Source organism: Agelaius tricolor, unplaced genomic scaffold, assembly GCF_023055355.1.
Source record: "Agelaius tricolor isolate 1412-34295 unplaced genomic scaffold, bAgeTri1.0.p SCAF_30, whole genome shotgun sequence".
Taxonomy (NCBI): Eukaryota; Metazoa; Chordata; class Aves; order Passeriformes; family Icteridae; genus Agelaius; species Agelaius tricolor.
The window spans coordinates 6,537,142-6,564,902 of NW_027269290.1; the positions used below are offsets into that span (position 1 = coordinate 6,537,142).

A 27,761-nucleotide genomic window follows, 5' to 3' on the forward strand; every position below is an offset into this window, starting at 1 on the left:
GCTGCTGGGGGCACCAGTCTGTGTGCGTGGGGTGCAGTGTGAGCCCTGGGCTCGGTGCAGGGAGGGAGGGAGGGATGGAGGCACAAACCTGTCCAGTTTAACAAAGAGCTTCATCCCCCAGCAGAGCTGGGAGTGGGCATGCCTGTGTTTTATGGTGGGGGAGTTTTGAGTTTTCATTCCCAGAGTTTTAGATGAGTGAGTGAAACAGAAGAGAAAAAAAAAAAACAAACCAAAAACCTACAAAACAACAAACAAACATGCTACATATGAGAACTTGGCCCAGCACAGCCCTGGCATGGTTTGCCAGTGCCTGGCCTTGGATTTTTCCCTCTCTCTTTCCCTCCCTGCTCTGTCTGCCCTGCTCACAGCAGCCACCTCAGTCCAGTCCCACCACTGAGCCCTGGGCCTGGCACGGGGCTGGGATGGCTCTGCCCCATCCCACAGGGATGGGTGCCTTTTTCCAGCAGCAAGAGGTCGAAGTCCCCGTGCTTCACAGGACACATGGCATCAAGGCAGCAGCCAAGGCACTTTCCTGAGCTCTGGAGCTGTTCCTGCTCCTTGCACTGGCAGCACTGAGCCTAAACCTGCCCTGTCCCCCTCCCAAAGCAGCTGCAGTGCCCCTCAAAACACTCCTGGCCTCCTTCCCACTGCCTTCACTTCCCTGCCAACATGAGAAACCCATCCCGACCTGGCCAGGTCGGGCTCTCTGTCCCCCTGCCAGCCTCCTGCCACCCTGCTCGCTGCCACCTCTGTCCCTCTGTCACCCTCCTGAACCCTGAGGTTGCTTTCCCCAGACTCTGCCCTTGCAATCACAGCCTCAGGACTGGGCACTCTGCCTTGGCTTACTTTGGGCTGCAGCCACAAAAATACCTCCAAGCTGACCCAGTCCCTTTTCCTGGCACCCCTCCTGTTCTCTGTCCCCTCTCTGTCTCTGTCCTTTCTGTCCCAAACTCTGCCCACTGACAGCTTGGCCCTGCATTGCTCAATTTGTTTTTCCCTGCACCTCCCTGGCCACTTCCCACAGGATGCAGGAGAGTGGATGGAGCGGTTTGGAACAGTCATCGCAGAAAAAAGGAAAAAAAATGTGAAGGAACAAAATAAAACAACAACACCAACCTGAAACAAGGAGAATGTACATATACAAAATAAATCAGGCAATCTGCCCTCACTGCTCTCTACTCATGACTCCTCAGCAAGTGACCACAGTGGGGACACTGAGCCTGGGCCAGCCCCAAGTGCAATTCCTGAACACAGCAAGTCCCCCACAAATCCCAGCCAGAGATGGAGGCATCCCAAACGTTTCCCTAAACAAGACACTTCCCATACAGGGTGGGAGGGCAGCACCTGGGCACTGTAGAGGGCCATCAGCCTGATTACAAGCATGGTGTCTTTTTAAAAAGTATTAAAAAGCACTTTCAATTAAAAAAAAAAAAAAAAAAAAAGGAAAAAAAAGGAGCCATAAACCCCCATGGTTTGCATTGTCAATGCCCTCATGCCTTCACTGCCACCGGCTCCCAGTGCCCCAGCTGGGCATGGAGAAGGAGCATCCCTGGGGGTGGCAGTGTCCCCCTCCTCCACTCTGCCCTGCCCTGCCCGTCCGTCTGTCTGTCCCCACGTCCCCCAGGCTGTGCCACGCGGTGCCAGTGCCACTGTCGCTGCCATGCCAGTCACCATCCATCACACCTGGCACGGTGCTGCATCCTCCTGAGCGTCCGTGCTCGCTGCTCTCCTCTCCACTCAGGGCTGGGAACACTTCTGAGCAAGGCTGGGCTGAAAGGAGTCCTTCTCTGCTCCCACGTCCTGCTGCAGGTGCTGCTGCTACGGTGGGCTCCTGGCCTTCATCAGCAACACCGAGGGCTGCTCTCTCCCTCTCCAGCTCCAGATGTGGGTTTCCTTTCTCCCTACACTTCCTTTCCCATTCTTCTTTTTCTTTTTTTTTTCTTTCTTTCTTTTTTTTTTTTTTTTTTTGGTAGTTTTATTTATTTATTAAAAAAAAAAAAAAAAAAAAAAAGAAACTGTTCCTAAGTAGAAAACATCTGCGATCACAAGTCAGTCTTTTTTGGCTATTGTTTTTCTTCCTCCTCCTGTCTTCAAATGACTTCTCCCAAGGCAACAGGCACAAAGGGTGGCTTTTCTGCAAGGCCCCCTCCCTCCCCTGCACGCCCCTCGTGCCCCTGCCTGTCCCCAAGGGCCCCTAGTCCTTGACCAACTTGTACACGTGGTGCTGGGCGCCGTGCTCGCTGGTGGAGACCTCGAAAACGAAGGCAATGCAGAGCAGGGTTTCCTGGGTATCCCTGTTGGTAACAACCTGCAGCAGAGCAGAGAGTGTCAGGGGGGTGCAGATGCTGTGTGGATACCTGGGGGGCTCAGGCACAGCCACTTTGCACCATGAGAAGATTTGCTACCCATTATTTGTAGGGTCACACAGGCAGTAGCACAGCCAATTTAATTGCACCATCAAGATTTACTACCCAGTTTTGGGGATGTTGCACAGGCTCAGGAACAGCCCGAACTGCACCACCAAAAATTTGTTTGGGGGAGGTTGCATTGGCTCAGGCCGAGCCACTGCATTTGCACCACCAAAAACTGCTACAGATTATTTGGTGAAGTCAAACAAACTCAGGCACAGCCAATTTAATTGCACCATGAAAATTTTGCTCCCTATGATCTGGTAGACTTGTCCAGGCTTGGACCACAGCACCACCAAGACCTGCTCCCTGGAATTCAGGGTCTGTGTGGGCCCAGGCACAGCCAGGTCTATGCGGGGCCAGCAGGGTCGATGCAAGTGTGAGCTCCACACTCCTGGTGGGACACACCCCCTGGAAAAAGGAGGGGAGGTACCTGCAGGATGGTGAAATTCTCCAGGACACTGTTCATCATGTACTTCTCTGGGAGGTGCTTGAGTTTGTGGATGAAGTTGATCATGTACTCGCACATGGGGGAGCGGTGGATGCGGTAGACGAACCGGCCGTTCTCCAGCCGCGCGTACTCCGTCTGCAGGGGACAGCCAGCGTGAGCAGCTGTCCCATGGCTGCTGGTGGGACATGGCAACGTCCTCTCCACCCCACCCATAAACATGGCACAGGCACCCGTGTGTCCTACACCCAGCTCTGGGATTTTCTCCATCCCAGAACCCACCCCGGACCAACTCCGACCCCTTCCCGATGCAGTGGGACGTGGAACTCACCTCCACCTTCTCCACGACCTGCTTCCCAAAGGAGCACACCTTGGTGGAGACTGTGATGGTCATGTTCTCTGCACTGCTGTACTGGCTGCTGACACCATAGAAGGTCCCTGGCCCGTCCTGGATCGTGCTGTTCAGATCCGCCTGAAGAGAGGAGAGGGACAAAGCTCCCATGAGCTCTGGATGGGGACAAGGGACACCAGCCTTCAGAGCTGCCCAGGGTGCTCCAGCTCTGTGACCGTGTTCACTCTTCCCTCTTAGGTTGAGGGAGGAGACGAGGATTTGATTCCATGTTTCAGAAGGCTTGATTTATTATTTTATTATATATATTACATTAAAACTATACTAAAAGAATAGAAGAAAGGATTTCATCAGAAGGCTGGCTAAGAATAGAAAAAGAAAGAATGATAACAAAGGCTTGTGGCTCAGACTCTCTGTCCGAGCCAGCTCACTGTGATTGGCCATTAATTAGAAACAACCACATGAGACCAATCCCAGATGCACCTGTTGCATTCCACAGCAGCAGATAACCACTGGTTACATTTTGTTCCTGAGGCCTCTCGGCTTCTCAGGAGGAAAAACCCTAAGGAAAGGATTTTCCATAAAAGACACCTGTGACACAGCTCTGCCACAACGAGCCTGCAGCTCGAGCACCACCCTCCCCACCCTCACCCTCGCAGCAGCAGCAGCATACCCAGAACTTGACGAGAAAGAAGGAGTTCTGGGGCCCGCGCTCATAGAGCTCCTTGAGGCCGCCCTTCTTCTCGGGGAACTTGTCGTAGATCTGGCGGATGTCCACGGCCTCCAGCAGGGGGTCGCTGTACGAGGGGTTCGTCTGGCCGATGTGCACGAAGAGGTGTTTGCTGTACTGTAGGGAGCGGGGTGGGGACAGCAGCAGCACAGGTCAGGCAGGAGATGGAGTTTTATTATCCGTTATAAGGTCTTTGTGAGGCAAAGTGGAAAATTTCTAGGGTAGGAATCTATTTTGATTTAAGCGAAATGTACGTTTTTGGAGTTGAGTCTGTGGTTAGAAAACATGGCTATTTAGCCTGACTGCAAAACCTAAGCTCAGAGAAACTGCTTCAATGAAGGACAGAGATAAGGGGGGAGACAGAGGGTGATAGAGACAGAGAGACTGCTGTGAGAGCAGGTGAACCTGACCTAGGAATTCTTTCTAGAAGAAAGAATTTGAGAAGAATTCTCAAATTCTAGTGGCCTAAAAGGGGATAAAAATGGACCTGAAGTTCCCAGAGGTACACATGTCATTTTGAGGGGAACGATTCCCACATGCGTCCAGCGCTGTAATAAATATACCGGCTTTACAGCTTTCACAAAAGTTGTGGAGTTTTGATTATCTCCGCAAAACATTTGGGATAGAACTTCTGTCTGTTAGTCCCCACTTTCTACAGTGAAAAATGTGCAGTTTTCTACAGTCTGTAGGTGTTACTACAGACCCTAATGTGAGTGACCAGTGCTGTGATTTGGGTGGGAATTGCCATTAGTAGTTTTGGGGAAACAGTCTCCTTACTTTCATTGCAAATCAATTTATATAATTCACAGTTTCCTCTAGAAATTACATCTTTTGTACTTTGAAGGCAAGACAATTGAATTCTGCATGTCTCTTGTGTTTATAGGCAAGATCCTTCTAAACTTTGTTTCTTGGTTGCCTCCATGCATAAAATAGAGATGCATGGAGGACATAAAATTGAGACATGAAGGACTGGTAATCCTCTTGTACCCCCGTGTTTTCATTTTTGCAGGGGCAACAGTTATGTCAGTTACAAGCATTAAAAAAAAAAACAAAACCAAAAGGCAGCTATCTCCAAATTATTGAACTTTCTTCACTCCATCACAGTAAGTTTTCCTTCTAAGAAGTGATTGCACGGGGATGGAGGGGCGCCATCCCGGGTGCTGGTGGCACACGGAGGGGACTGTTACCGTTTCGGCGTCCCGGGGCACCTCCATGAAGGCGGAGTACTCGAGGAGCCGCAGCTTGGAGGAGGCGATGGTGCGGTCCTGCCAGACCGGCACGGCCGAGGCAGCTGGCGGGAGCGGAGCCAAGGGCTCGTAACCTGAGCCAGGGGGAGTGACACGGGGTGGAGGGACAGCCGGGAACCGGGGTGAGCCCCCCTGCAATGCTGCTGTACCCCCCAGCTCCCATATCCACCTGAGCCCCCCCTGCAATGCTGCTGTACTCCCCAACTCCCATATCCACCTGAGCCCTCCCTGCAATGCTGCTGTAGCCCCCAACTCCCATATCCACCTGAGCTCCCCCTGCAATGCTGCTGCATCCCTCACCTCCCATATCCACCTGAGCCCCTCCTGCAATGCTGCTGTACCCCCCAACTCCCATATCCACCTGAGCTCCCCCTGCAATGCTGCTGCATCCCTCACCTCCCATATCCACCTGAGCCCCCCTGCAATGCTGCTGTACCCCCCAACTCCCATATCCACCTGAGCCCCCCCTGCAATGCTGCTGTACCCCCCAACTCCCATATCCACCTGAGCCCCCCGTGCAATGCTGCTGCATCCCTCACCTCCCATATCCACCTGAGCCCCCCGTGCAATGCTGCTGTACCCCCCAACTCCCATATCCACCTGAGCTCCCCCTGCAATGCTGCTGCATCCCTCACCTCCCATATCCACCTGAGCTCCCCCTGCAATGCTGCTGCATCCCTCACCTCCCATATCCACATCCCACCCAGCACAGCGTGGATAAAACACAGGGGTGAGCCCCTGTCCCCACTGCATCCCCCACCTCCCATATCCACATCCCACCCAGCACAGGGTGGATAAAACAGGGGTGAGCCCCTCCTGCAATGCTGCTGCATCCCCCACCTCCTATATCCACATCCCACCCAGCACAGCGTGGATAAAACATGGGGTGTACTGGGTGGGAAGGGACTGGAGGGTCCTGCTCACAGTGGAGCTTTTTGCTGGATTTCAAGCCAGGCTTTTTCCCCACTAGAGAAAGGGAGGAGACACAGGTGGGTGGCACTGTGCATGGGAGGGGACAGAGGACAAACTCTGGCAGGGACTCTGGGTTCCCTCCAAGGGGGTGAGGACGTGACTTACTGGCTAGTGATGGAGGCATGGGTGGCTGGATGGGGTAAGCTGGTTGTGCAAACGGTTTAATGCTGGAAAGGAAAAAGCATCATCAGGTTACCAAGCCCAGGATGCCCCAGCCCCTTGCCAGGGTGGGGTCCTGCTGGTGCCAGATATGGAGGGGTCTGTACTTACTCCTGAGAGGGTCCAGGCTGTCCTGGGATAGGCCCACTCCAAAACTGGGAAAACAGCACAGGGAAGAGTCAGTGGCTTCTGACCCTCCCCACTCCCAACAAACAACAGGGAGCCCTGCATTGCCACCACGGCTGAGAATGGCTGTGGAACACCCCCCTGCCCAGCCCGTGGTGTCCCCCCAACCCCGGGGTGTCCCCATGGGGGGTTTGGGGCTGTGCTCACCCTGGGGGCAGCAGAGAAGACGGCCTGAGGAAGAGGAGGGGGGGGGCTGAGCTTGTTCTGCAGGACGCTGGCAGACACGATCTGTGCTGAGGACATGGAAGCCATGCTCTGCAGAGCCTTGTCCTTCGAGACCTGGTCCTGGGGGGAAAAGGGGGGACAGGAGGGGAGCAGGGTTACAGGGGCAGGCTGAGCTCCCTCACAAACTGACAGGGTTTGTAAAGCCAGCAGCCAATCCCACAGCCCAGCCTGGGACCATGCAGAGGGATCCCCCCACCCCCTCTCAAACTTTAATTAACGTCTGAAGCTTGCCAATATCCTCTGGGCAAAAGCTGATGGGTCTGGAAAATGCCCCCTCCCGCTGCTGCTGGTGGCCCTCCCCCCCTGGAGATGTGAAGGGTTTTTAGCCCCTCCACTGGAGAGGGCACAAAGCAATGAGGAACAAAAGGAATTTCAGACTCAAGCTCAACTTACCAAGTTCATGGCCTGTCCGCAAAAGAAAGGAAAAAAAAAAGGTTAGAGTGTCATGGGAACATTTGGGTACTCTGTACACCTCCCCTAAGTCGGTGCTGCTGTCAGCTGGGGTAGAGTTAATTTTCTCCACTGTACAGGCATGGGGTGGCTGCAAAGAGAATTAACTCTACCTGAATTAACTCTGGAGAGAATTAACTCTCCAGCTGAAACCAGCACAACTGGGTCATCCCCACCCTGACCCGGGCTCATCACCACAGCCTGACCTGGGGAGTGAAGCCCTTGACCTGGCTAGTCACCAGGGGATGCCCATGGTGGCCACTGATGTCCAGGCTCAATTCCACCAGGAATGGGATGCCAAAGTCCCCCACCCACTCTTTGAAGAGGTCACTGTGGTGAGCCAGGCCTGTGCCTTTCTTGGCTTTTTATTATCCTGCACAGCCTCCTCAGAAGCCCCCAGTGCTTGTGGCTGGGGCACGGAGGGGAAAAGCTGCTGGGATGCCCTGGGGTGTGGGCACCAAGTCCCCCACTCCAGGCACTGCAAGGAAAACCCTGAGCTCACCCCCCTGTGCTGTGTGTGCACTGACAGAAGAGACCAATTGTTTTTCCTTTTGCTCCAAAAGTCCCAGCACTGCTGGGCAGGAGCTCCAGGGCTCCCAGGTCCTGCCCGGAGCAGGGCTGCTCCTCCACCTGCATTGCTGGGACACGTTCATGCTGGTCCCAGAGCACACCCTCTGCTTTCCCTCTGAACCTTCCCCAGGGATCAATGCTTCATTTATTTTCACCTGGGGCAGGGCAGGAGGGCGGGCGTGCAGCCACATGCCAGGAGCACGAACACACACCTGACTGCAGCTCAAAAATACAGATATGCTCATGAGTGCAGCTCAAAAACACAGATACTGCTCATGAGTGCAGCTCAAAAATACAGATACTGCTCTGATTGCAGCTCAAAAATACAGATCCTGCTCATGGAAGTGTCTTCATCCCACAGGACATGGTCAGCCCACAGTGCTGGCTGAGGGCAGGGGGCTGCCTGCACTGATCTTGAGAAGGGATGTTCTGTATCCTCCAAGTATTGCTCAGGGGGATCTCTGCCCTGGCTGCTCCATGCCAGAATCCTTCAGGCAGCATGGCTGGGGATGGAGAGCACAGCCATGGACCCCTGGGGTCACTCCTGCCTCCAACTTCCCTTTGCTCTGCACTGTGCCATGTGTCAAGGAAAGATTTTTATTTTATTTTATTTTATTTTATTTTATTTTATTTTATTTTATTTTTAATTTTAATTTTGTAAAGGCTTCTGCTGCTGTTGACCCTGCTGCCTCTCCTACTTCCTTGACTGCTCCTCCTGGGGCTGGAGACTGGCTTTAAGGTGTACAAGCCCAAAGAAGCATCCCAAAATAAGTTTCAAAAGCTCTCCCTGGTTTCTCCTAGCAGACCAAACCCTGGTCTGGCTGTGGGAGCCCTCCTGGCCTCCCTCTCATGGGGCACTGGAGTCCCTGCTGAAGGACTTTGGAGGGCACATCTTGGTGGGCTCCCAGGCAGTATGAGCTGGAGTTCCTGAAAAAGCCCTGAGGATGAAAATGCTCCAGCTCTGACAGTGGGCTGCACTGCCAGCCTCAGTGCTGGAGATGGACACAGCACCCAGGACAGGGATGGCTGCTGGTGCCTTTGGGACCTCAGAGATTTCCTGGGTTCCCACTCACACAGCAAGGCAGCAAATCACCCCTGAGGCTACCCAAGGAGCTGCTCCCTGGTGTGGCAGTGCAGAGATTAACTGAGGCACATGGCAGGAGCTGGCTGTGCCCAGTGGGTGGCTGTGCTCTGAGGACCCCTCTATCCCCCACCTCGCAGCATGTGGGTCCAACCCAAGCAGGGCTTGGTCCTTTGGTGATGCCCTCAGTCCTGGCCATGCCCTCATCCTCACCCTCCCCACTGCCACCACAAAGTTTGGTGGGAACAGTTATGGAAAGGTTAGTTGGGCTCCAGTTAGGAGGAAGGAAAGAAGGAAGGAAGAAAAGAAAAGCCAACCAGAAAAGAGAGAGAGAATGATCCATTTTTTTCTCACTTGGCTCCCTTGGCTCCTGGCACTGTCCCCAGCAGCATGGCCCCAGCTGGACCTGCTGCCACTCACATCCCTGTGGTGCCCCTGGCAGTGCTCACACCCTGGAGCACCACAAACCACTGGGGCAGCCTGCAGGGACCCCTGGGGCCCCTCTGCTTCTGCCCACATCACACCAGCACCTGCTGTGAGATGGGTCAGATCAGCTATGGAGGGGAGGGGGCCTTGGCACACCCTGCCTGAACCTCACTTTGCCTCACTGCCTGCTCTGGGGGGCCCTTCTCCTTGTGGGAGAACCCCTGATGGCCCAAAAGAGGGGGCAGCCCTCCCACATCACCAAAGGAGGGTTTAAACCCACATCTCCCCATGGCAGAGTCCTTGCCTGGATGCAAAGAGGGGATCTGGCACCACATTCACCCTCCTGGAGGAACGAGCAGGGCTCTGCTGCCCCTCCTTGCACCTCTCTCTGGGCATCCCACAACGATGCCTGTAAAAACCATCTGACCCAAGGAGCCAAGTGAGGGGGAAGAAAAAAAAACACCAAAAAAGAGAGAGGTAAAACAGGAAAGCAAGCAGCACACGGCAGAGCGCAGTGCGTTAGTGGCCAGGCAAGGCAGGGCGTACCTTCAGCTTGGACTGAATCTCACGAGATTTCCGTCGGGCAAGAACCTGCAAGTGGCTAGAGACCTGCAGAGAGAGAGCAGAAGGAGAGGGGGAACAGCAGAGCCGTCAACCAGAGGAAAGGAGGAGGAAGGAGAGGGGCTGCCCATGCTCACAGAGACACCGCCGCGGACACCTGGGCAAGGGCGCCAACGTACCTTGATGCCAACCTGGTACTCCCGCACCTTCTTCCGAGCTAGAACCTGTATGTGGCTGGACACCTAGGGCCCAACACGCCGTTCAAAAGGAAAACACAGAGAGAGTGAAGATCCTGCAGGGCAGGCTCTGTCCCCAGGGCAGGGAGTGCAGGAGTGGGCAGCGCTGTGGCTGCTCCCCGAGGCGCTGAGGGTGCTGCACCCGCCAAGAGCTGCAGGAAGGAAAGTGCTGGGGCACCCCAGTGCTGGTTGATGCTGGTTTGTGCCCACCCCAGGATGGGGTGGAGCTCCTTGGTGTAAAGCTGCTGCAGTTGAGGGGGTGCTCATTTAGCACCTCTTGGGAATGGACAGACAGACCCTGCCAGCACCATAAGCCTGGCAGGTTTGAGGTAGCCCAGGTCCTGTGGGTCCAGGAGGGACTGGCACATTGCCACAGGGCTCCTCCTGGTTTTGCATGTGGGGAAGGTGAGAAAGGCTGGGTTTTTGTGTCCAGGCCCCTGTAAGAGCAAGATCTAGAGAAAAGGGGCTGATGTGCAGGCAGTAAAGGCACAGCATGGCTGGGGGGCCATCCACAGGAAGGGTGGGTGCCCATGCACCCACAGGGCCTCTGGGCTGATTTTGGAAAGAACCTGCTCCCACCAGTGCCAGGCTGTCCAAGAGGAGACGCCAGGCTGTCCAGGAGATGAGTGCACAGAGGGATCAGTGCTGTGGGTGCTCTCTCCCATGGCTTTCCCAAGTTCCTTCCCCCATGGAGGGGGGGCCCAGTTAAGTGTTTAATCCAGAAATGAAATTCTGCTTGGCACTGGTCTGAACACAAAACCAGCAGCCAGACTCTGGTCTCTTTTCTTTCAGCACAAGTCCTGGAGGAATGACCTCTGCAGTGCTGGGGACCAGTGTCCCTCTCTTGTGGGGACTTGTGGCAGGGGACAGTCCCAGAATAAGTGTCCCCAAACCCAACCATCTCCCTGTGCTGGGGGATGCTCCCAAGCATCCAAGGCCATGGGCTCAGCTGGGATGGGTGGCTTGGCTCCTGACTGGGGACCACCATGAGGGGAGGGAAAAGCCACTGGACACATGACAAAGGGACATGTCCCATCAAGAGGTGCAGCAGCCCACTCCTCAGACAGGTTTGGTGAAGCAAGGGCTTGCAGGGACCTCTGTGTGCTCCTGCAGGGATCTCCGTGTGCTCCCGCCCTGCCTGCATCCCTGCCTGCCCCAGCATCCAACCTGGCAGGGCAGTGAGAGCAGGGCAAGGGCTCCGTGGTACCTCCAGCCCCACCAGGACCAGCACCACAGCTCCACACAGCCCATCCCTGGATCCCTGGCTGGCATGGGGATGCCTTGCTCTCAGCCCATGGGGTTTGGGGTGCCTTTGCTGTGGCACAAGTGGCATAAAGCCTGGCAAGGGGCAGAGATAGGAACAGTCCCAGATCCAGAAGGTGCATCAGAGAGACCCATGCAGGCACACACAGACACACAGACACTGTCCAGAGAGAGTCTGGGGGCTTCTGCCACCCACAGGGTCACCCCAACCAGGTGGGGGGCCCGGATGCTGCCTGCCCCCCCCAGCCCCCGTTTCAAGGCATCCTGGGACTGAGGAGACCCGAGGGGTTTTGTGCTCACAGACGAAGGAAGCTCCTCGCAGAGGATGGGGAACCTGCTGGCAGCCGCATTGGCTTGAGGAGGGGACACAGATGACAGTGGGACATCCGCTTACCTGGCACCGCCTCCCACCCCGCCCCGAGCCCACCCCAGGAGAAAAAAGCAGAGCAACGCCTCACCTGCTTCCTCGTCCGTGTCTTCCCCGTTCGCAGCTTGATGTAGCGGGCGATCAGCTCGTTACGACCTGCGGGCAGAGCCTGGGGTCAGCCCTGGCACACGGGGGGCATCAGCCCCGGACCCCGCGGAGCATCAGCCCTGGCACAGGGCGGGTATCGGTCCCGGCACAGGGGGGGTCTCAGCCCCGGAATTCGGGGATCTCAGCCCCGGCACTCGGGGGGCTCAGCCCCGGCACTCGGGGGGTCTCAGCCCCGGTACACGGAGGTCTCAGCCCCGGAATTCGGGGATCTCAGCCCCAACACTCGGGGGTCTCAGCCCCGGCACTCGGGGATCTCAGCCCCAACACTCGGGGGTCTCAGCCCCGGCCCCGCGCCCCCCGGGCCGGCGAGGGAGGCGCTGCCAGGAGGTGGCGCTGCCGCGACAGCGTCGGGGCGACCTCGGGGACACGGGGGTGGCCACGCCAGGCCAGGACACCCCCGATCCCCGGTTCCTCCCCATCCCCGGGCTCAGAGCGAGGCGACAGCCCCCAGGGACCCCCGCCACAAACCCCGGGGCAGCCCCAGCAGAGCCAGCGAGCCCACCCCGGGCAGCCGCGCCCGCAGGGGTCCCGGGCTGTCCCCCCCACCTCGGCATCCCCCTTCCCGTTCACAAGCCGTGCTGGCCTTTCCACCAGTATTTCCTAACGTCCTGGTCTAATTCGAAGCAGAAGTTGCTTTTGCGCCACATTTCAGGGGCCAGCTGTGGCCAATCTCCGTTCGAACGTCAGAGCAGCTGGGAGCTTTCTTCTCCCGGCCCCGGCCCCCCCGGCCCCGCCGCCGCCCCCCCGCGCACGGGGGCAGCCAGGCACGCCAGATTTATTTTAATGGACCAGATGGTCGCGGTTGGAACTTGTCGAAATGCCCTTGGAGCGGGTTTCGGCTTTAAAAGAATAAAAAAAATCCCTTAAAAAAAAAAATTACGAACCCCCCCACCCCCTTCTTCCACCCCGATTGGCCCCCTCCCAGCCCCACAGCAACTGGGCCCTGCTGGGGGGACACACACATGGGGACAGACAGGGCCAGGTGGCACGCAGAGACAGCTGCCCCTTGCCAGGCGGGAGCTGGTGGGTGGGTGACAAAGGGGGTACCCCTGGCATGGCCAGCATGGCACCCTGGTGTCACCCTGAGGCACAGCTCCCACCCCTCCTGGCTCCCTCTCAGCACCTCGCAGGGGCCAGGGCTGCAAGGGTGTCCTCTGAATCCAGGTGAGATGACACCCATAGAAGGGACCCTGCTGCTGAGCCCCAGTTTGGGGGTACACCTTCAAAACCCCCCTTTGCATGCCCTGCTCCTGAATCCCATCCTCTGCCCCGCATACCCTGCAAATGGGATTGAAATATGGGCAAAAAATCCAGGGAAGAAATGTGGGGCCTTTGGGGACTCGGTGAGCCAGTGCCAGCCCCAGTGCCCAGCATCTCCTGCACCCATCCTGCCACACACCATGCCCAAGGCTGCACCCTCGCAGCCATCCCTGTGCCCACGTGCCCTGTCCCTTGTCCCTTTCCCTGTGATTCATCTGGACCGTGCCATTCCCTCCGAGAGGGCACGTCCTCCTCCAAATTACCACATTCCCCAAATTCCTCTCCCCTGACACCACCACGTGAACCAGTTGGACAGGCTGGGTTAAAAATAACCGAGTGTGTAGCAAGGCCCAGTGTGCCCGTGCTGGGTCCTGGCTCCCCAGCTCCCACCTTGCTTTGCCACCGCCACAGTGCTGGCACCAGCGTGGCAGGGGCTGGTACTGCCCTGGGCACCCATGGAACCCCCAAAAGGAGGGGTGTGAAGGACGGCAGAGGCACTGGCACACCGCTATGCCACATGCTGGCACTGCCTGTGCTGCCAGTGCCCCTGGTGCTCTTGGTAATGGCAGCCAGGGGTCCCGGGGGTTCCAGTGGGGAGGTGCTGGGGAAGGTTGGGGGGAGATGAAAGGCGGGCAGGGGCTGCTGCCTCTTTAAGCAGCTGCCAGATGTCTCTGAAAGGCTGGAAAAACCGGTTGGGGCGTGCTTCGAAGGGCCAGGCTCCCGGCGGCACTTCAGCTATTCCCAGAGAAATCCAAAAAATGCATAGGCTTGGGAAGCCCTGTGCTCCCCCGCCTCCTCCTCCCTCACCCCGCTCCTGCAGCAGCCCCCATGCCGTGGGTGGGGGGCCCTGGCAGATGGGGTGGCACAGGTCGCTGGCACGGGTGTGGGGACAGTGGCACAGTGCTCTCCAGCAAGCCTTGTGCTTCTGCCCCTCTCTAGTAGCACTGGGGGAGGCATTGCTGTGACAGCAGCATCTGGGCAGGTGTATTTTAGAGGCTGGGGACAGAGATGCCAGCCCTGGTCCTGTTGTCACCATGGGGTGCTGGTAATACGGCAGCCTGCTCCTGACTCTGAGGTCACTGGCCCTTGGGGGTGACATCACGGGATGTGCAGGGCAGGAGGTACCAGTCCCTCCCCTGGCAGGGACAGGAGTTTGGGAAGGCACCAAAAACGAGGCTGACACTCCAAAATCATCCCCCTAGTTGGGCAGACCAACAAAATCACCAAAAGCTGAGCTGGGTGCGGGTGGCTTGGGTGGGTGAGTGACCCTTGCCACAGGGTGCTCTGGCCACCAGGTCCGGCTGGGGAAGGTTTGGGGAGGTGTGTGGAGGCACAGGGGAGCAGGAGGGCTGGGGCTGCCCTGGCCCCGCAGTCCCGTGCCCGCTCCCTGCCCCACGGCCTCACCAAACCAGTCAGTCCGGCAGGGCCGAGAGAGGGAGGGAGCGGGAGGGAGGGACACAGGTCACCGGCACCTCCCCAGCCCAGCCCAGCCCCGGGATCAACCCCAGCCAGCTGCTTTCGGGCTTGGGGGATGCTCGAGGGCGATACCCCAGCGTGGGTTTGGGGCAGGAGGTTTCTCAGTTCAGCCCTGCCCGGTGCCTGCACCCCGCCCCCGGCACTCACCGTACATCTTGCCCTCATCTGAGAGGATGATTTTCCTCCGGCCGCAGGGTGGGTAGATCGCCAGCGCCTCCTGGAAGCTCTGCTCGATGTCTGGACTCCACACTCCCTCGGCATCATTGTCCAGACTCTTGTCCATGCCGTCCTGGCCATCTTCCCGCCCCTCCCCAGGGCTGCCGCTGGCGTTCCAGCTGTTGGACGCTATGGTGCTGGCTGCTCTGGGCTCCGACCCTGAGCCCCCACGGATATGGGACAACCTGCTGGGACACAGGGGACACCTGTCAGAGCCAGCAGCCCCTGCTGGGGCATGGGGTGCAGTGACAGCGTGGTGCCAGCTCTGCTCCTGGCCTTGGCCCTGTTCTCACTGGCACCCAGAGCAGCATCTCATTGTAAGGCATCAGATACACAAACAGGCTTTCCTCGGGGGCAGAGCATGATTTCTATGAGTACCCCCAAATCCAAGCCACAAGTGACCACCCAGGATCCACCCAAATAAAGTCTGGGAAGGAAACTGCCCCCAGCTACTGTATTACCCATACAAGGAACTTGGGCACATGGTGTTTATGGCTGACACCTTGGGACAGGGTGGCAGCAGCCCCACAGCCTGTGAACCCTGACCCTGCTCCAGTACCCACTGCCAAACAGCAGTCCCTTTGGGCAAGCTGGCCCAAAAAACACCCCTAGGCCCCAAAATCCCAGCTCCACCATGCCTGGCAAAGGCAGAGCTGGGATTTGAAGGGAGATGCTGAGCAGCTCCAAGCCAGACCCCACTAATGGGAACCATGTGGCCCGAGCCGTCCAGCAGCCCTCCCCTGGTACCAGGAGAGGCCCCCCCACCCTGAGGATGCTCAGCTGGGGCCCCGGGCCCTCCCCGGCTGGTGGGTGATGCTGGGGAGCCTTCAGCCCTCCTCCTCTTCCTCCTGCTGCTGCCCAGCTCGCAGCACAGCAGCGTTTCAGTGTTTTGCAATAACATGTTTGGCGGCAGCTGCCGGCGGTGGGAGCGGAGAGGTGTCTCCTGCGCCGCCGCGCTTCCCGGACGGGCTGGGAGTGTACAAAGGTCTCCAGCACAGACATCTCCTTTTAAAGGAACTGCTGAGCCCGCTGGCTCAAGTGCGCTGCGAGGCCTTGCTTGCTGCCTCTTTTTTTTTTTTTTTTTTTTTTTTTCCTTTTATAAAAAAAGAAACTTAGCCCCCCCATCGCTCCTCTCCTCGCTCGTCGCGATGTGATGTCAGCCCCTCCGGTCCCGCCGCCCGTCCCCCCGCCGCCGCTCCCCCTCTTGCTGAGCACTGTGGCCAAATAAGGAGAACTGGATTGGAGGGATTGTAGGATCGAGCCAGCCGGCCAAGGCAGGGATGGCGGCAGCACTGCAGGACGGGCCAGAGGCACCCTGGCTGTGCCTGCTGCTGCTGCTGCCTCCGTGGGGCAGCAATGCAGGGCACAAACCCCGCAGGGGATGGGAGGGCAGGGAACACAGGGATGGAGAGGGTGGCATATGGGACAGGCCCAGGGGGATCCTCACTCCCCTCTACAGCCCAGAGCATCAGGGCTCTGTCCCAGTGGGCTGCGACTGTCCTGGTGCTGAGCCCTGGATGCTCTCCCAGGACCCCCACACTTGGGGAACCTGGCACTCCCCAGCTTCTGCAGCAGCCCCCAAAGGCCTCAATGACCCCACAGCAGCCCCGTGGCAAACCCAGACCCCTCAGCACCGTGGCAGCTCAGTGCCCCCAGTGCCAGTCTCAGTGCCAGGGACTCTGCAGGCTGGTGCCAGCCCAGCACACAGCACCACAAGGCTGCCATCAGCTCACCCTGACAGGGGAAATTCCCAAGAGCTGGTGCTGGAGGGTGACTTTACAGGGACTCAGCAGGCCCCCTGCCCTCCCCAGCTGATGGGTGTTTTGGGGGCCAAGGGAAAAGCTATAGACAGAGAGCAAAACCACCACGGGGCTGGCTGCACCCCTGCAGGCAGCGTGCCCAGCGCCCTGGGTCACCGTGCCAGGCACTGCCTGCCCAGGCAGGGTGACAGCTGACCCCACACCCTGCCTGTGACACCCGTGTCCCCCTCCCTTGGCCGTCCCCAGCCCCCTCCAGCAGGGAAATCCCAGCCCAGCCTTTTCAGGGAAGCTGGGAGAGGAGGGAGGGCGATGCTGGGGCCCCGGCCAAGGTGCGAGGAAGCAGCTCCTCCTCCTTCTCCTCCTCCTCCTCCTCCACCGAACCTGCTTTTGGCCAGGCATTGGAAGACATTGGATTTCCTGGAGGGAGGGTGCATGCACCGCGCTGACGCAAGGCACGGCCGAGTGCCGCTCCACCCTGCCCTTACAAAACACCAACAACAGCAGCAATTAGGGAACCGGCACGGCTGGACGGCCCGCGGAGACCGCGGCCAGACCTGCTCGGCACGGGCAAGGGGACCGGACCTGCCAGAAAATAATGTCACCGGCTGCTGCCTCGCAGCTGCTGCGCAGGGAGAGGGGCAGGGAGACCACCGCTCCCATGGCACGGGCATCTCTGCAGGGTTTGGGCATCCCAGAGACCACCCCTCCCATGGCACGGGCATCTCTGCAGGGTTTGGGCATCCCCAGGACCCCTGAGCCACATCCCCAGGGGATGCTTGCCCGCTCTGAGGATGCTCATCACTCATAAGTGGGGATGGTCACTGGCACCCAGCCCAGGGGGGTGTCCCCACTTCCAGCTCGCTTGGTTCCAATTCACTCCCTGCATTTGTGGGGGGCACACACTGCAGCCCACAGCTCTAGAGGGTGATGGAGGGGGCTGCACCCTTGTGAGGTCCCCCAGTGGATGTGGGGCCCAGAGCAGGCCGGGCAGGATGCCTGCAGGGCAGGATGCCTCCAGGGCAGCCCTTATCTCCCTGCGAGGTCAAGGCTGCCCAGGAGACTGGGACGGTGTTCCTGCAGCTCCCAGGGCTTGGCCCCAGCACCAGGGGCAGGGGACATGAGGAAACCTGGGGCCTGAGCAGCCAGTGGGGCTGCAGGACCTGTTGGGAGAGCTGCTTGGGGCTGGGGACCCTGCTAGAGCTCCAGGAAACCTCCTTAAACCCTGCAAATGCAAAGAGGGAAGGGCACCTGAGAAATGGGTGTTTTGTGGTGGGTGAGGGAAGGAAATACTTTGGAGGCAGCATCTGCAGTCAGAGAAGCACCGTGGGCACCCTGTGAGTGCCAAAAGAGAGGAGCAAGGCGCTGCTGGATCCAGCACAACCAGCTGTGATAGGGATCGGGTCAGGGACGTGCAGGGTGGCACAGGGGAGAGCACCTGGGGCTGGGCACGGGGACATTGTGACACGGGCAGAGGCGCCCGTCCCTCCCACACTGCCCCCATGCACCCAGACCTCATCCTTGACCCGTGCTGCCAAGCTGGGGACAGCATATTCCTCTTCCCCAGCATGGTCAGCCCCAAAAGCATCATCCCATCTGGTGCACCATGAGGCACACCCCCAGCAGCCCTTGCACTGCCCCAAACCCTTGTGTGCTGCCCAAACTGGGACAGGGGTGGTGGTGGCTGTTGTCACAGCTCCTCCTCAAACCACCTGGAGTGGAGGGCACGGCCACCAGCACTGGCTCCACCAGGGGGATTGCAGCACAGCACAGCCCCAGCTGGCACTGCCCAGAGGGACAAGGTGTGGGGCAGAGCAGCCCCAAGGACGCCTTCTCACCTGGGGCTGCCCAGGTGGCAGGGGACACTGGGACAAAAAGGCTCTGCAAAGGTGCTGGGGACACTGCGGAGGCAAAGAACCCAGCAAAGACAGGGACGGGGGTCCAGCTGCATCCTGCCCCCATCCTGCCCCCATCCTGCCTCCATCCTGCCTCCCCATGCAGGGGGCCCAGGGCAATCCAGCCCTTCTCCCTCCCCCCTGCACCCAGACCCCACGGCAAAAGGATAAAAGTTCATGACAAGCCCGGGCAGGATCAGCACGGAGCAGCTCAGCCCTGCTCCAGCCCAGTGCCCCTGCGCCAGCCCTGTGGGGAGCATGAGGCTGCTGTCACCCCCTCCTTGTCACCGTGACTGATGGCACCCACACTCTCAGGTGAGGGGGACACAAGTCCCCATCCACCCTGGTGCTGAGCGTGTCCATGAGACAGCAAAGCTGGGGCTCTAGGGCACCCCAGCTCCTCCTGTCCTGGCACTCTGGGCTCAGTGAGGGCACAGCCTGCACTGAGTTGTAGGCAGGCAGAGATTTCACTAACAAGCCCCTCATTTCAGGCAGGGGAGCTCTGGCTGGGGGCTGTGTCCCTGCTCCTGCCTCTCCCCACCTGGTGACACGGCCAGGAGGAATGCTGCCCACACAGTCACAGCTCTGCAGAGCCCCTGGAAGGAAACCCAAAAGCTGTGGAGCTCCTGGGGGACGCCAACAAGACCACAGCACCCCAGAGAAGATGCTGCTGTGTCCACTGCAGTGCACAGAGCAGGATGCTCTTGGCTCTGCCAGGATGGCCCAGGATGCTCTTGGCTCTGCCAGGATGACCCTGCAGCTCTTCACAGGAGCCCCATACCCCTGGCACCCTGCCCAGGGACCCCTTGGGAACACCCTGGTGCCCCATTCCTGCAGGGAAACACCATCCTGGCTGGCACATGGCTGTGCCAGGGACAGCCAGAGCTCACCGGGGCGGGTGGCGCGGCACGAGGGCGGTGAAAGGAGGTTTGTTTACATTGTGCTCCTCTTCCAAACAGCTCTCAGGCTGTGCCGAGGGATTCCCTGGCTCGGGGAGGGAACGGTGGCCACCCTGCTCTCTCCCACCCAGGTTTGCACCTCCTGACTGGCCACGTCCTCTCTGAAGGGTCCCCTGGCACAGTCTGGGGAGCCAGGCGGTGGCAGAGCCCCCAGTGCACCAGGCCAGCTCCCTGTGAGACAGCCCAGCTAATTTCCTGCCCTCTATCACTTCCTGTCCCTTCCGGCTTGGCGGGCGGCTCAGGAAGCAATCGGAGTGAGGAAACCACAGGAAGCCACGTGGCAGCATCCCACCAGGGTCAGGAGAACTGCCAGGGCTGCCCCAGGCTCCCCGTGCCCCCCAGCTCCAGCTGGACCCCAGCAGCCAAGGGCTCCCCCAGCTCCCGGCAAAGCCCTGAGCTGGCAGGGATGTGGCTGGTCAGGGATGCTCAGACCCCTCATCCCAGGGAGCTGTGGATGAACAAAGAGAAAATGTGAGCGATTTGCTCCCAAAATATTTGGGGTAGAGAGGAGGAAGGGGATCAGGCAAAGCCAGGGCACAGCTCCCTCCTAATGGCAGAATCACGGCCATCCAAACCATCCCCTCCATCTCCTCCTTCTCCCCAGTCCTGGCAGGGTGGCACAGCTGGGTTTCGCCTTCTGCAGGACCTGAGCCGGTTTTGCTCGAGTCTTCAGGCTCAGGACCCGAGGGCAGAGGACAGACGGACACTGTAACCCGGCGTGCCTCCCTGGCCCAATTACGCTGCCCTGCCCAGCCAGGACGGGGCGTTTCACCCAGCAGCGCATAAATAGAAAGCTTTTAGAGCATTAATTGCTCTCTGTGTTATGAAACGAGCTGGATGGAAACAACAGGGTTGGAGTTGCCTGCTGGGGATGGGCCACCCCCATGCTGTCCCGTGACACCCCCAGTGCTGGGAGCCCATGGCACAGCCAGTGCTGGACACGGCGCCCATTGGGGACTGCTGGATTTGCCAAAATATGGCATCCCAGGATGTCTTCTCCTCAACATCACCTGTAGATGAGCTGGGTGGCCACCAAGTCCTTGGGGACTCCCAGCTTGTCCCAAGGGGAAAACGAGAGTCTCTGGTGTCAGGGGAGCACCAGGGAAGCCTGGGTCAGGCAGTTCTGTGCCTGCAGTGGGACCAGCCAGACATCCCAGGGACCCCACCAGCCCTCGGTCCTGCTCCTAGGAGGAGAAATGCCTCCACAGAAGAGCTCCAGGTGCTGCTGACCCCATTTTATGCCAGGGAAAACATCTCCCAGGGGGACACTACGAGGCAAGGAGGAGGAGAAGGAGGAGGAGGAGGAGGAGGAGGAGGAGGAGGAGGAAGGCTGCAATGAATTTCACACCTGCCCCCAGCTGCCTCCACCCCCGTGAAACCCAAGCCTGCCCAGGGAGCAGCTGTGCCCACTGCCTGTGCTGTGGCACCCGCTGGAGCCCGGGCTTAGCACGGACTGCCACGCTCAGCTCCCAGCCAGAAAAACCCCGTGGGATGGGATGGGATGGGATGGGATGGGATGGGATGGGATGGGATGGGATGGGATGGGATGGGATGGGATGGGATGGGATGGGGGGTGTGAGCACTGGCTGGGGGGGATCAGCTCCTGGGACACCGGGCAGAGCGGCTGTCAGGCATCACCACCACCACCACAGAGATGTCCCTGGCTGCCAGAACCTGACACAGAACGTGACACTGCGCTGTCACCCGGCCACTATCACCCCTGCGAGGGGGGCATGCTTCCCAGCCCTCCTGCTCGAAGCAGTGCCCAGCTGAGGTGCTCCAGGAGCTGCAATAGCAGGTACAGGCTGCCCTGCACAAACCCCATCAGTGCCTTTATTCCCAGAAAGGGATATTTTGATTTAGCACCATTTTGCTGCCACCACTCCAGACATTCCCAGCGAACAATCCCTTGTGCGTGCCAGGAGCGTGCTGGGAGCCCGTGGCAGCTCATCACCTCCTCCCAGCATCTCCTGCCCCTGCCCCAGCCCAGAGCTGCAGACGGGCACAGCGACTCCAGCTCCCGCAGATTGAAAAATTGCTCTGGAATCCTTGGGGAGGAAAACTGCTAAAAATACATGAAGGCAGTATTCTTGGTAAAAGAAGGAGCTCCAGCGAGGAGCATGGCCCAAGAGAGTGTGTGTTAGACCCCTGCCCAGCACGCTGATGTCCAAACACCTCAGCTGGACCTGACCACTCTGCAGTGCCACCCGAGCAAGGCTGCAAGGGGACACAACAGCCACCCCACGCAAGAGCTGGAGCCCAAACTCGTGCCACAGCTGGGCACAGGTGCTGGCAAGCAGGGAGAGCAGAGAACCCTGCCCACCTCACACAAAGCCGGGCAGGGAAAAGCAGGGTCTCGGACCAGACCTTCTCTCCTGAACTGTGAAGCTCCCAGATCTTCCTGCTAATAAAAACCCGACGCTCGGTTGGGTCGGGAGCTCGCATGCCTGCGTGCGGGTGTGCTTCTTCCTAAACCCGAATTGCCTAAGCCGGCGGGGGGAGGCAGGAGCTGGCTGCCTCTGGGGGAAGGGCGAGGAGCTGGCATGGGAACGGCAGCCCATCCTCCACGCACCCGCGTCTGTAAACTTTGAACATCTTCCGGAGAGAAGTTAGTGGCTATTGTGAACAGCTGGATCTAATTTTACGAGGAGCGAGGAGGAGACAGTTGTGGGGAAATAATAAGGCTTGGCGCTCACAGGCGAGGATCCCCGAGCCCGGCCAGCCTTCCTGCCTCCGCCGCACTCCGCCGGGGGAGCGCCGGCGAGACGGTCACGGGGAAACTGAGGCACGGAGCAGCGCGGGGCTCGCCCGCCTCCTGGATAACGCCAGCCGGGAGTGCGGGGCTTTGCCCTTGAGTGTTTCCCCGGCTCCACCGCCCCTCCAGCAGCGGGGCATCCGCGGGGCACGGCTCCTCCTCAGAGCACCAAACTGGGCCCCCTTGGCATCCCACGGCAGCATCTCCAGAGCCAGGGTCACCCCAGCGCTCACTCTCGATGCTCGTGGGCACCGCGGTGCGAGTGCGACACCTCCCTCCAGCCGGCTGCTTCCCCCGAGGCTCTGCCCACCGCCTAAAATTAGCTGCAGCCCTGCTGTCCCCTCCCCGGCCACCCCCCGCAGCCCGGGGAGCTCTGCCAGCACACGCTCCGGGCCCGTCCCGATCCCCCGGCAGCAAAGGGGGAAGGGGACCGAGCAGCCTCCTCCATCACTCACTCCCAGCTCGCCTGCCGCCCGGCAGCCAGCGCTGCCCGCGAGCAGCGCAGCCCCGCCGTCACCTCAGCGCCTCCGGCTCGCAGGAGTGTGCCCGGGGTGAGCTCGGGGTCGGATTTATGGAGCAGAGACCCAGCACGGCCTGTGACACACCCAGTGCCCCGCTGGGAGGTGGCAGCGGTGCTAACGCTGGGTTTCGGGGCTGCTGTTGTCTCGTGGCAGCGTAATGGGGGATGCTGGGGGATGTTGGAGCATCACATCTGTTTGGGACGGGATGGGGGCATGAGTTCCATGGGGGTTTGTGCTGCCAGGATGGGACGTGCCTCATGCAATCAGTATCTCCCCAAATCCTTCACCCACAGGTGAAGCATAGAGCCCTACATGAACACTGTCACCACAAGGCCACCATGTGCCATCCCCAAAAACGAGACCACGGGGTCCATGGCCTGTCACCTCCAAAGGGCTCATCCTCATGGGCTCATCAGGAACCCTGCCACGAGCTGCACGGGGAGCCCAAAACAGCACCAGCACCACACAAGCCCCTGCTCCCACCTCCACAGCCAGGCCAGCGGCTGACCGGCAGCACCAGGAGCTTTTCCCGGGGCCCCTCGCTCCCATTTCACAGGCGGGGAAAGCTGAAGCAGCGGGAGCGGAGCTGCAGCAGCATGCCCAGACCCGCAGCAGGATCCGGACGTGCGTTATCGCGCAGGGGGGGCCGCTGCAGGATGGTGCGGGGCATGGCCCCGGCGGCTCACCCCATCATTACCTTCCCTCCCTCCCTCCCTCCCTCCAAAAAAACATTTCATAAGTCGCCACGTGACGGTGGCAATAGCGAACGCCCATGCGCTTCAGGTGTCTGCCCCAACCACAACACGCAGGTGCCTGGGCTCGGCCGCCGTGGCTGCCAGCCTGGCCCCCACCCCAAAAAACACCTTGGACAAACAGCTGAGGAGGTCAGGGCATGGCCGGGCCACTCAGCAAATCCCCCGTGGATGGAAGCTCCCAAAATCAAGGGTGGTTGGTAATAAACCATCCACCAGTGGCGCTCAGGGTGATGTAAACACTGCGGCTGTCCCGCCAGCCCCTCGCCACAGCCATCAAGGACTTAATGAGAGAGGGAAGCTCCCAGAGACGGGATAGTTTTTGGAAAGTATCCGTCCAGTTCAGTGATGGATGGAGAGATTCCAGCCTCACTAAGAGCCTCAGGATGGCTCTTGTCACACAAATCCCAGCAGCATGCCTGGTTAGGGTTTTGCTGCCCCTTCTCCCCTCTTCCCCTCCATTTTCCACTCCCACAGACAGAAGAAGTACGAACGCAGGAAAACACAATTCCCCCCCTCAAAACAGCCCAAAATTGCCCATTTTTGCCTTTCTGGCTGCTGTGTGCCTGCACCCAGTCTCACCACCGAGCTCACCTGCCACCAGCCTCGTGCTGTCTGTGTGTTTGATGGGAGCTGCGCGGTTACTTGCTTTTTAATACATTAATTATAGCTGATTACCGCTGCCACCCCCACCTCCTCGGTGCCATGACCTGCTCACACACCGCCAGGAAAAGGCTCCTTCCTTGGGCACAGTGCCAGGGCCACCGGGACTCGCCTCCCAACCCACTTGGTGGTGGCAAGATGGGGATTAAATGGTGATTAAAAGGAGATGCTGTTTCTGATATCATGATAAACAGCCACCGCGTGCCATGGCAAATGGGTGCAAGTCCCTTTTCCTGATGGAGCTGGAGGATTCTGCTTTGGAGGAAAGGGATTTTACATGTGGGATGACTGCTGGAGGGTTATGCTGGTTGAAACATCCCCCCCACTCTGAGCTGCACCCCAATGTTGCAGCCACCACGGGCAGGACAAGGCTCCTTGAAGTACCTGGGTGCCATTTATAGAAGGTGGCTGGACCCGTTGCTTTCAGAGGGTTATTCCTGTCAGAAAATCCAGTGTGGTGCCAGCCACAGGCCCACGGTGAGGAGGTAGCTGGGTACCCGAGGTCCCTGGGGATGGCAATGTCCCCCTGTGCCACCCAGCTGTCAGAAGGAGCTGCTCACCCCATCTGCAGTCTCTTCCCATGGGAATGCTGACCCTGTAACACCCAAACAGGGCCAAATCCAGCGCCTTCTCCCCATGGGACAGTCATGCTCGTCCTCTCTGGTGGGGAAGTGCTGGGGCACTGCCACAGTGACCATCACCTGCCCTGCCACCAGGATCCCAGCCCCCCTACCCATTTCTCTTCCAGCTTCAATCACCGAGTGACCTCAGCAAGCCCTCACCCCTCACCTGCTTTGGGGACCCCTTTTCTCCCAGTCCCGGGGGAAATTACCCCCAAGGACTATGGGCTGTGAGGCCACAGAGGCCCCAGCTCCAGTGGGTGCACGGGGGGCACATCAGCCTGGCAAACCCCAATTCTCCACTCAGCATCACGAGCCCTCCAGCGCCGGGGGGAGGCTGGCAGCCGGGCTGGCAGGGCCCCCCAGGGTGGCCGGGCACTGCCAATGCCCTGACTCACGACACGCACGTACCCGCGCGGGGTAAAGCGATAGGAGGGGAGAGAGGATGCCGGAGCCCAAAATACCCCGGCGTGCCTGACACAGGAGATTATCGCTTCGCTGATGGGACCATCGCCCAGCCCGGCTTGTCCCGGCTCCCTGCAAAGCACCAAAACCCCCCAAAATCCCGGCCTTCACCTTTCCCCCTGCCAACCACCCAACAGCAGTGAGCAGCTGCAGGGTGCCCACCACACCAGCCGGGACGCTGGTATCACTTCCAGCTGGTTTCTCCCCAAACTGGTTTTTTTCTCAGTCAGTAGAAGCCAAATGTGTTGTGTAGGGCCTGAGCGGTTTCGAGGGGTTGGAGGTGGGTGGCTCTGCGAGGGCTTGGCCCTATTTTCCTTCCAAGGGGGTTAAGGGGAAAAAAAAACAACACCAAACCCAAGGAGGGTGTAAAAATAAAATAATAATAATAATAATAAAGATGACACACTGCTGAAAATTATACATCTAATTGCCGCCTTGTTAGCAAAGCACCCCTATGACGAGGCACAAAGTGTTTAGCATACAGTCAGTGCATGGTCATCCCCTACATGCGTGTGACACACATGTAGCGTGACACGCGGGTGACCCCGCACCTCACCCGCGACCCTCTCCGGGGGGCTCCGGCCGGGGCGGGCAATCCCGGTCCGCAACGTCCGGCGCCCGCCCCGATCGCTCCCGACGTGCGGGCACAAGGCCCCTTTGTCACCCCGGGGATGCGGCGCGGGGGGACTCGGCGGGGACCGTGCGGGGGCAGCGCAGCCCCGACGGGGCGGGAGCCCGGGAACGCGACGGGGGGGAGCGAGAACAGCCCGACTGTGCCCCCCACGCACGCACCCCATCGGGGGAGGCACCGAGCTCCGGCCGGGGGGCGAGCAGGGCTGGAGCGACCCCGGCGCCCCCCGCCATCCGCCGGGGCTCGGTGCAGGCGGAGGGCTGCGGGCCGGGAGGAAGGAGGGGCTGGAGGAGGAGGAGGAGGAGGCGGAGGAAGGGGGGTTGGGAGTCTCTTCCCGGCGAGCGCTTACCTGCTCCGTGCTCCGGAGGGGCTGGGCCGGCCGCGGTGCCGGGAGCGGGGCCGGGGCCGGAGCGGGGCCGGGGCCGGGCCGGGCCGGGGCGGGCGGCAGGAATGCGGGGAGCGCGGCGGGCTCCGGGTCCGCGCACGGAGCCAGGCGCAGCGACGGGAAAGTTTATGCGAGGGAGGAGCGGAAAGTTGGGAGTCAATCAGGAGGCGGCGGGGCCGGGCCGGGCCTCCTCCTCCTCCCCTAACCTCCTTCTCCACCTCCTCCTCCTCCTCCTCCTCCTCCTCTTCCCGGCCCTTCCTCCCGCCCGACCTCCCCGTCGGGGCAGCGGGCAGCAGGGACTTCCCTTACACAGGGAGGTTTATTTTTTGGGAAAGGGCAGACCTGGAGTTCGGCTCGGCCCGGGTTATGGGAGCGCCCTCTATGAGCCTTCCTCACCTTCCTCCTCTTCCTCCTTCGCCCTCCGGCATTCCCGGAATGCGGCCTTGGGCCAGGGCATGAAGGTGCTGCTGTCGCGTCTTGTCCTGTCCCGTCCGCAGCCAGCCAGGGTCACCCGTGCACGCCTTCATCCCCTTCTGCGCATCTTCATCACCCTCTGTGCCCACTCTTCATTCCCGTTCCCCTTCACTCACCGGTGTCCCTGTGCTCACCTCCATCCCCTTCCACACATTTTCATGGTCCTCTGCACACTGTAATGCCCCGCCACACACCTTCATCCTCCTCTTCCTTCCCATCCTGACATCTTCATCTTCCTCCAAACACCCCCATCCCTCTCCTCATCCTCACACACAAACACATACACACTCTCAGTCCCCTGCATCCCACCAATCTGCAGATTCCCCATTTCTCCCAGACATGCACCCCATGGTGCCCAGGATGGGAATTCAGCCCACGCTGTTGGGATTTCTCAAGGGAATTCAGCCAGGATCCACGCCATGGTCACTTCCTCTGAGCGAGCTGATGGGTGGTAATGTGCTAAGCCACAGCAAGCTGATCACACACAAATCCCTGGCCACGACCCAGCCTGACCATCAGGAACTGCAGCCCCAAAAGGGGCAAAAGCCCCAGTCCCTCTGGGACTCCACAGGCCTGTGCCACAGTACCCGAAACCCCCAGAGATAAATCAGGGTGAGGAATCCTCCCAGTGCCCTGCTGGGAGAAGGGATGTTCTTTGCATCCCATTCCTTCCAGAAACATATTTTTCTAATTTTCATCATGAGCTTGGTTGTATTCAAGCGTTTTGGGACAAGACAGCCAATGCTTCAGCCCGTGAAGTGACAGGCTCTGAAGCATCCAGCGCATTCAGCAATTGTGTGTGATTCATAAAGCCATATCGCATTCTTCCACCCTTGGCCTGCTGCTAACTTGTAAGAAATCTGGACCAAAAACTGCAACAAAATGGCTGCTATTCTCCAAGGGCTGTTCAGAGCCTCGTTACTCATCCCTTACTTGGGCAAAAATGACATTGAGTGCTCCTGGAGATGACAGCCTTAATTGAGTTCAATAGGAGTTTAGGCTGAGTAAGGCATGAGCAAACAAATGTGCATTAGCCCATGAATAAAAATCCTGATCCACAAATGTTTAGGAACACATGTAACACTG

The 27,761-nt window shown here is 59.3% G+C and overlaps 1 protein-coding gene across 1 annotated transcript; it reads right to left on the minus strand.

Annotated features, from left to right (window-relative positions):
• Positions 1 to 1,962: 1,962 nt before the first annotated feature.
• Positions 1,963 to 26,304, minus strand: TEAD3 (TEA domain transcription factor 3). Its single transcript, XM_071449908.1, has 14 exons — positions 26,166 to 26,304; positions 14,730 to 14,983; positions 11,770 to 11,834; positions 9,992 to 10,054; positions 9,798 to 9,860; positions 7,118 to 7,129; positions 6,647 to 6,784; positions 6,425 to 6,468; positions 6,260 to 6,321; positions 5,123 to 5,256; positions 3,879 to 4,052; positions 3,188 to 3,328; positions 2,842 to 2,994; positions 1,963 to 2,308 (listed from the first exon to the last, which is right to left on the minus strand). Exons 2-14 carry the CDS (start codon positions 14,863 to 14,865, stop codon positions 2,195 to 2,197), a joined length of 1,299 nt encoding a protein of 432 aa, XP_071306009.1. The 5' UTR covers positions 14,866 to 14,983; positions 26,166 to 26,304; the 3' UTR covers positions 1,963 to 2,194.
• Positions 26,305 to 27,761: the final 1,457 nt, after the last annotated feature.